We start from the raw sequence: 9,153 nt of genomic DNA, 5'->3' as shown, positions 1-9,153 counted from the left end.
CCCCATCCTTGCTCGATACTGACAACTTTATTAGGATCATGTCCTCCTCGACAACCACCTCCCCCTCACTAGTAACTCGAGCATCCAAGCGAGTCTAAGATCAATCCTGGTTAAGATATGCTAGCCGAACCTGAGGCAAGGCATTATCCCACCCAGTGTTAGCAGCATCATCAGCCTCGACCTCCAACTGTATGAGCTCCTCCCATAGAAGAGCAACCTCTCGGGCCATATGGTCAATAACTGCCAAGGCTAATTCATCCTGCCCCGCCGATAACTTCAACTAATTAGCAAGTTGAAGTTTCTCGACCTTAAACGTCCTGAAGCGCTCAATCTGGGCGTTTAGTTATCGCTCCGCCACTCCCAAGTTCTCCCAGCAAATAAGAACCGCCTCCTGAGCATCCTTTAGGAGGGATGTCAACTTCAAAAGCTCCTCCCCAACGGTCAATGTATGAACCTTCAAGGACTTCACTACATTTGCATGCTTTTCCTTCAGCTCTTGAAGCTCCGTTAAGTGTTGCTCCTGAAGATTTGACAAGGTTTCATCCCCCACCTAGCAGTCAGGACACCCTCAGTCTCAAAATACTTGGCGACTGAGGCAGCCATGATATTGGTCAGCCTCAGCTGCTTCACCAGCTTCGGAAAAGATATGTTATCTATCACCGCCCTAATGTTTGGACTCATCAGGTTGGCCTCCACCTCCTCTAGGACAACATAGACGTGGCATGCTTGGGACTTTCCTCTCCCCTTACTTGGGTGGGAATGGGGCTTTCCATTTCTCGACCTCGAGCCAACCGAGGCGGCTGCTTCCTCTTTAGATGGAACGACGGGGAACTCAGTTGAATTCGCAATGGTGAGGGTGACAGACGGCTCGGTGTATCAGCTAGAACCCCATGCCCCGAACCAAGCCCGGAAGTAGGACGAACCTTTGGTTCTCGCCAAAGAGCGGACCTCTCCCCAAGTTGCCCAATAGACGGAGTCGACGATCTTGTCTGTGCCAGCTTGGAACACTGGATGCATGCTCCCAATTCTTCAGAGCAGCACACTTCAATAGCTTGCTCCGGTCCACTCCATCACCCATTTTAGCTACTGTAAAAATCGACAAAAGCAAGTCAGATGCATATTATAAAAACACAACTAAGTTAACCCGGAAGCTCGAGCAAAGAACTTACCGACCAAACCCTTAAAAATCGAGTCACCCTATGCAAGGGCATAGCACTTGAGGGTTCTACCAGTCTCCACCCGTTCTAACATCTCTTATACCGCGATTGCCTCCCAAGCATCCAAGTCGTCGAAAGGGTAGCTGAACTTGTCAGCCGGCTTTTGATGAACACTACCATCCTAGGAGAAATCGAACAAAGGCTTTCCTTCCGGCCCATAGGCCCACGTCTGGAGGCTCCCACGAGCCTCTACCCGATAAAACTGGCCTTCTAGTTCTTTACCGATCCCTCAAAGGGATGGAAGATGGTGTGTTTGTTCTTTGATTAGAGACACGTCCAACCCCGACGATCGTGTTGGTTCTCATCTTTATTGGTACCATGAGTCACCCAGAATATCCATAAGAAGAGTTAGATGGTGTAGGGCATTTTAGTGCACGTGAGATGGTGCCACTTGGAGGTTCCTCAGAACAGCGACGTACCACCCTCGAAGAGTATCTTCACCCTAATCCTACGAGTGATGTACTCATACATGTAGAAACTCCATTTGTTCCCTGTCTCTGCCAAGAGTTCTTGTAATCCTCTATCATCAGTCCCCGGGGAGTACCAACAAATCTCATTTGCTAGTTTGACCAAGACTTCCATCTTCGATCGAGTAGGACCTATGTAGGAACTCGGAATGCTCAACACCTCGTGGTCCACCCACTAGTACCGTGAATCTGGATGGATCAACGCCTCTGGGGTCGCGTATAGATCAGTTCGGTTAGTGAAGTTTCTCCCCATTGTCAACCTGTCATCAAAAGAAGCGTCAAAATCAGAATTGGATATCCCATCTAGGACCGAAGGCCACTTCTCAAGGAAAGTTGTCCGATCCAGAGGAGTAGTACTCCTTCCGACTCTTCCCCTCCTCTAGTTACCTAGTAACGACAGGAGCGAAAGGTCTCTCCGACCATATCCACGGGAAGAGGTGAAACTCGTACACCGGTGGTGACAAGTTGACAAGGAAGTAAAATATGGTGGAGGTCCGGGCAAGACCACCACCTTGTTAGAGTTTGAGTTATGCTCGACATAAGGGTCCATAAAGAAATATTTTCTAAAAATAATAAGCAAAGGGGAAAGAAATTACCGAGTAAGTAAGGTTGAGAAGATACAAGGAAAACGTTCAGCAAAGAAGATAGCCCGATAGGAGCATATTGTAAGAAAAAACTTCAAAATTTTGAGAAAATAAAGTAAAACATAAAAGGAGGAGGGACCCATATTTATAGGGGGAGTGGGACTAGGGGCCCTTGCAAGGGCCAACCCCAAGAACCACATGACAAGGACAAATGGCGAATGGAAAGCGAACCATCATGACCTTTGATATTTGGATGCCTCATACGAAAGATGGATCTAGCCTCCACGTGCCAATCAACAAAAAAACACAAGCAATAACTCATTCACATGCTAGCTATCACTGAAGAATCATAATGATTCGAGTCACACCAACAGACCGTTGATATACTTTACCATGTCACCCGGGGCTGCAAGCCACGTCATCCTTCCGACCAATTAATTCCCCCTGGATAGGTCAGTCACTCCACTTACAAACTAGGGACAATTGTTCCATCCCGGTCAATCAGACACCTTGTCCGACTATGATGGGACCCACTCGACCAAACAAGGCCCAAACAAACACGGACCACTGACTTACATCATTCTCAGATAAGCCTCATAATCACCTTTGATGCTTCATTAAATGCATCCTCCAATTGAATGCTATCATGCCACATGTAAAGTCACTTTGTCCCCTTTGGCCAAGCAAGTCCAACTTGGAGGCTTTCATCATCTCACGTCAAGTGTCACTGTTCCTGACACCTCATTCAGTGCACCTCTAATTGGGTTTTGTCATGCCGCCTGTAACTCCAACTTGTCCCATCTGACAGTATAGTCAGAGGCGAACCTACTATGCGACAGGGACAGATCTGCTACGCCCCTAAGACACCTATTGTTAATCACCATCAGCCAATGAATAGATGACACATGGCCACATCATTTACTATAAATATGGGATGTCCCCTTGCAGGAAGTATCTCATATTCTCACACTCTCTCATATCTTAAATACTTTATTTACTCTCACAAGCACATTAATTCTCTCATTCATTGCTAGCAATTACTTTCATTCATTCTCTAGTAATCTTTCTTAGACCCACATTGACTTGGGCGTTGGAGAACCTTTTCATGTACCTCCCCGACTGGTCCAGACTCTGCAGTTACCAGATAAGAAGACTGCAACACCCGAATATCCAGATCCGACCAACCGAATAACCAGCAAAGAACATTTTCTCTCTAATTAAAACTATGACCGATTTTTCTGCACAATTCAAGAGTTAATAGCAGTGGAAAATGATATGTAGAAATAATCAAGTAAATTTAAGGAGATAAAGAAGAAGAGAGTACACATATATTTTTATACAGGTTCACCTTTTTGTCCACCGAAGGCTACATCCAGTACTCTTGCAGTACAAGAGATATCTTCACTAGATATTAGGAGTAGTAATTACAATTTCTCACCCCGAGATTTCCTTGTACCTTACTCACTCTCTAACACATATATCACTCTTTGGAAAACACCCTTTCCAACTAACTCTATCCCTTTTCTTATCACACCCTGTGAAAAAAAGTAATTCACAACTTTGAATGAAAAATATGTTTAACAATGGCAATGGATTGCCTTTACAAGATTTTGAAGTTATAAACACTTGCAATCCAATAACTCAATGTATACTTTAGTACTAATTCTTACAAGGTTTGAATAACTTGCAATAACACTTAAGGCAACTTTGAAAATTAAGTTCTCAAAGTCATGAACATGTTGCACCAAGTGTAGAACAAGTATTTCAGAAAATTGTAGTTTTAATGAGTGATTTCAACTACGTTATATTATAAAAGTGTGTGTATTTGAAATGAGTTTCAAAGCCTTTATATAGATTTTCCAATCAACCAGAATACATCTATGAAAAGGTAGGATTCATTTGGAATGAAATCACTTCGTTTAGGTTGAAAGTTGTGTGATTTGAATATGAAAACTGGTGTAACAACTCTCAATAATCCATTGCTTAATCGATGTAATCGATTACCCAACAAGTCTGTCCAACCAAGAAATTAATTTTCACAGGTAGTAATCGATTATTCATATGGTGTAATTGATTACCCAACTGTTCTGTCCAACTGGGTAATTATTTACCATGTTGTGTAATTGGTTACCCACATAGTGTAATCGATTATCCTGATCAATTTTTGTTGGATAACTCATTTCTCACTCATGTAACCTATTACTTAGTTCTGGTAACCTGTTACTTAGTCACAGTAAGCTGTTACTTAGATCTAGTAACATGTTACACAATATTTTCATTTATACTTGTGTTTATTAAAAACAATTAAAATACTTTTGAGCATTACTACTAAGCGTATAAATTAGAGTGTAAGGAAAAAAGTACCTAAAGACTTATATTCTAAATTCTTGAAGCTTTGTCTTCATTATCTTGATAAGTATTCTTCCTTTTCTTCTTTTATGTGATGTTGGTGTCTTCATCAAAACCTTGCCACGGTTAGGAGTCGGATCTTCTTCACAGTTTTAACTGAAGATAATCAGCAACTAGGACAAACCTTCAATGACATAGACTATGCCAATATCATTCGAGTTGGCGATGTCCCCTTAATTGTTATTGGGAAAATTTGTGAAAGATGCAACTTTCCATGGTTGAAGTTTTGAAAATGTTTAAGAAAGAAGATGATGAAGAAGAGAACCAAATATGCAAGAAACAAAAGAATGAATAACCTCACTTCTTATATTGATCAATTGAGGTGACTTATTTTGCTCTTCTTAATAAAATTTCCACTTATAAAAAAAAAAGTGAGGTTATTCATTCTTTTGTTTCTTGCATATTCAGTTCTCTTCTTCATCATCTTCTTTCTTAAACATTTGCAAAAGTTCAACCATGGAAAGTTGCATCTTTCACATGATATCAGGGCACCTTCATGGAAGGTGTCTCTGCCACGCTTCTACATACATATATCTCTGATTCCTCCTTGTCATTTTTCCAACTCTTGCATAATTCCTTTCAACATCAGTTTGATCAAGTTTTTCGAGATGGCCAACCAGATTGCAGTTCATAATCCTATCATGGATCCAGGGAGTCCCTACTTCCTCCAACCGAATGAGAACCCATGAGTATCATTAGTATCAACACGAATTAATGGAGACAACTACCACAATTGGGCAAGAGCTATGTGTATAGCCCTTGACACCAAGAACAAGAAGGAGTTTGTAGATGGAACCATTGTAAAACCACCTGGTAACGATCCTCTCTACCCTTACTGGGAAAAATGCAATTTGTCTTTCCCTCTATAAGATGCAATAAAACTATTGAACCTTGTGAAATATGCCATCTAGCCAAACAGAAAAGGTTGCCATACCCTAATAGTAAAACCATATCAGAACAACCCTTTGATCTTGTCCATATGGACATATGGGGACCCTTGTCAATCCCTTCCACACATGGTCATAGATATTTTCTCACCATTGTAGATGATCAAAGTAGATACACCTGGCTGCTATTCATGAGAACCAAAAGTGAAGCAAACCAGCATATCAAAAACTTTACTTAATATGTACAAACTCAATTCAATGCCAAACTAAAATGCATTAGGAGTGAATGGGATTGCTGAAAGGGATTGCTGAAAGGAAGCATTAACATATCCTAGGTGTTGCTAGATCCCTAATTTTTCAATCCAATCTCCCAAACTTGTTTTTGGAACTATGTTGTTGCATATTCCATTCACCTCATTAATAGACAACCTACTAAGTACTTAGCCAACATTTCTCCTTTTCAGATTTTGCATAAAACCAAACCTGACCTCACCTACCTAAAAGTTTTTGGCTGCCTCTATTATGCTTCCACTCTAACTACTAAAATACACAAACTTGACCCAAGGTCAAGAAAATGTGTCTTCTTGGGATTCAAACAGGGAACAAAAGGTTACCTTCTACTTGACTTTAACACTAGACAAAATTTTCTTTCTTAAAATGTTAGTTTCTTTAAACAAATTTATCCTTTCAATACAACTCAGACCAATGATGCAACAAGCCAACAAAACCAACCCAACTTATAACCTTGACACCCTGTTTTCTTACACATACTCTACCTACATTGAGCCTCCACCCTCTATCCAAACCAATATGCATGAATCCTATGAATATCAATTAGAGGATAATGTCTTAACCATTCCACCCACCATTGAGTACCTACTTAGACACTCAACTAGAAAGACTAAGCCCCATTCCTACCTAAAAGAGTATCATTGCACCCTAGCCACTAGTTCCACACCTCCTATTTCTAGAAAAATCAAATACCCTATAGCCAATTTCTATGACTAACATTCTTTATCACCTTTGTAAAAACACTACTCTTTAGCCATCTGTTATGACTATACACCTTATTCTTATAAAGAAGCCAACCTTCATGACTGTTCGAGACAAGCCATTAATTTTAAACTTACTTCACTACAACACAACAACACCTGGATTGTTACCCCACTTCATAAACACAAAAGAGCCATTGGCTACAAATGGATCTTTAAGATCAAACATAAACCAAATGGATCTATAGAAAGGTTCAAAGCTAGATAAGTAGCTAAAGGCTACACACAAACATAAGGCATAGATTATCTACATACTTTCAACCTTGTAGTCAAAATGACTACAATCAGGGTCCTCTTATCTCTTGCTGCCATTCACAATTGGCATCTGCAATAATTGGATGTCAACATATCTTTTCTTCATGGTATCTTAATAAAGAAGTCTATATGAGAATCCCCCTGGTCTTAATGTTTCTAATTCCTCATTAGTTTGCAAATCACACAAATCTATATATGGCCTTAAACAATCAAGTAGATAATGGCATAAAAAATTGACAAAGTTTTACTTAACCATGGATTCCATAAAGCTTATTCTAATCACTCTTTATTTATCAAACATTATAAATCAATTTTTACAGCAATTCTTGTCTATGGATGATCTTGTCTTAACTGGAAATGATCTAAATGAAATCCAATCAACCAAACACATACTTAACACAAAATTCAACATTAAAGACCTAGGAAATTTAAAATTCTTCTTAGGCATGAAAATTGCTAGATCCTCCTAGGGAATTGCTTTGTATCAAAGAAAATATGTTCTTGATCTTCTTTCTGAAACAGGTACGCTTGCTGCAAAACCATCTTCAACCCCAATGGACTACAACTCCAAGCTTCACTCAAATTCTGGATCTCCTCTACCAGATCCAACATCATACAGAAGGCTTCTTAGCAAATTATTATACCTGACTAACTCAAGACCTGATATCAGTTGTGCATTGAGCCATCTCAGTCAATTTAACTCATGCCCAACAGATCAACATCAAATTGCAGCAATCAGAATTCTCAAATACCTCAAATCTTCACCTGCACTTGGCCTTCTATTCCCAACACATAACAACACAACCTTGAAGGGATTCTCAGACTCTGATTGGGGAGCATGCATTGACACAAAGAAGTCTTACTGAATGGTGTTTCTTCCTTGGCTCCTCCTTGATCTCTTGGAAAAGTAAGAAGCAAAACACAGTCTCCAAATCATCAATTGAGGCATAATATAGAGCCATGGAAATTGCCTCTTGTGAGGCGTACTGGCTCATGTTCCTGTTTCGTGATTTAAGCATCCCTCATTCATATCCCATTAGCCTATTTTGCGATAACAACTCTACCCTGCATATAGTAGCCAACCCAGTTTTCCATGAATGTACCAAACACATAGATATAGACAACCATATTTTAAGAGAATGAGTACATGATGACACACTTCATCTTCACCCCATTCCATCAACATCTCAACTTGCCAACATATTAACAAAACCCTTGTCCCCTACTCATTTTCACTCTCTCATATCCAAGCTTGACATGCTCAACTTTCCCTTACAAGCTTGTGAGGGGTTGTTGGACACCAATACTAGCCCAAACCAAGCCCAATTATCCTTCAATCAACCAGAAAATTCAAGCAATGAAGAAAAGGTCTTTGGCGGGAAAAACAGTTAATTATGTTAGTTGTTATTTATGTTTTCATCCCTCTATTTTTATCACCCTTTATATTCTAACTTTAAGTGTACATTTTTAATCATCAATTCCATTATTCAATTTAATGTAAACAAATAGATTCAACTCAATTGATCAATATAAGAAGTGAGCACTATGCTAGATATCAGAATTAACAACGGTCATTCAACAACACAATTTTGAATGACGTTGTTGAAAACGAGACGGAAGAACATCGATAACATATACTAAAGCAAGTGTTGTCAATGTGGGTCACTTCAATAGTGCATTCTTGACACAGTGCTGTTGAACATCAATACTGATAGTGCTGACTTGAATGAGTTATCTTTAACAACGTATTTGATAGAAAGCATTGTTAATGTTAATCAATACCACAATGCATAATTAAGAAAGCGATGTTGAAGATAACATAGTAACAACACTTTCTTAATTATGCATTGTTGGTTTTATACAACTTTTTAAGTGTTAGAGATATTAATGATTGAGCGGTTATGTGTCTCTTCATTTGTTGAAATATTAATGGTTGAGTCATTATGTGTCTCTTTGTTTGTTGAAATATTAATGGTTGAATGTTTATCCGTCTCTTCATTTGTTGAAATATTAATGGTTGCTCATCTATAAATATTGTGGTTCACTTCATGTTCTATTTCATCAGTAAGAGTACGTGTTTCTATAGGAGTATGTTCATGAAGATAGGAGGAAGAAAACACAAAGTAACCAAAAAGAGAGCAGAAAACAAATCTCAACAACTTGAAGTGTTAAAAGTGATAAAGTTGTTGTTCTATTTCATAATCATGTCAATGAGGTCTTTAACATCTTTTGATTTGGCAAAAGGATCCAGATTTCAAAAGGAACATGACTGTTATACAAGA

General features: G+C 39.3%; 1 protein-coding gene across 1 annotated transcript; it reads left to right on the top strand.

The window, feature by feature from the left end:
- LOC109326364 (uncharacterized mitochondrial protein AtMg00240-like) lies at positions 5,424–7,737 on the top strand. The gene is made up of 2 exons (XM_019559053.1): positions 5,424–5,490; positions 7,394–7,737. The coding sequence occupies exons 1-2, from the start codon at positions 5,424–5,426 to the stop codon at positions 7,735–7,737; spliced, it is 411 nt and encodes a 136-aa protein (XP_019414598.1).

This window comes from Lupinus angustifolius, chromosome LG14, assembly GCF_001865875.1.
Source record: "Lupinus angustifolius cultivar Tanjil chromosome LG14, LupAngTanjil_v1.0, whole genome shotgun sequence".
Lineage (NCBI taxonomy): Eukaryota > Viridiplantae > Streptophyta > Magnoliopsida > Fabales > Fabaceae > Lupinus > Lupinus angustifolius.
Note: the sequence above shows the minus strand (reverse complement) of the source record. Positions and strands in the feature narration are given on the sequence as shown.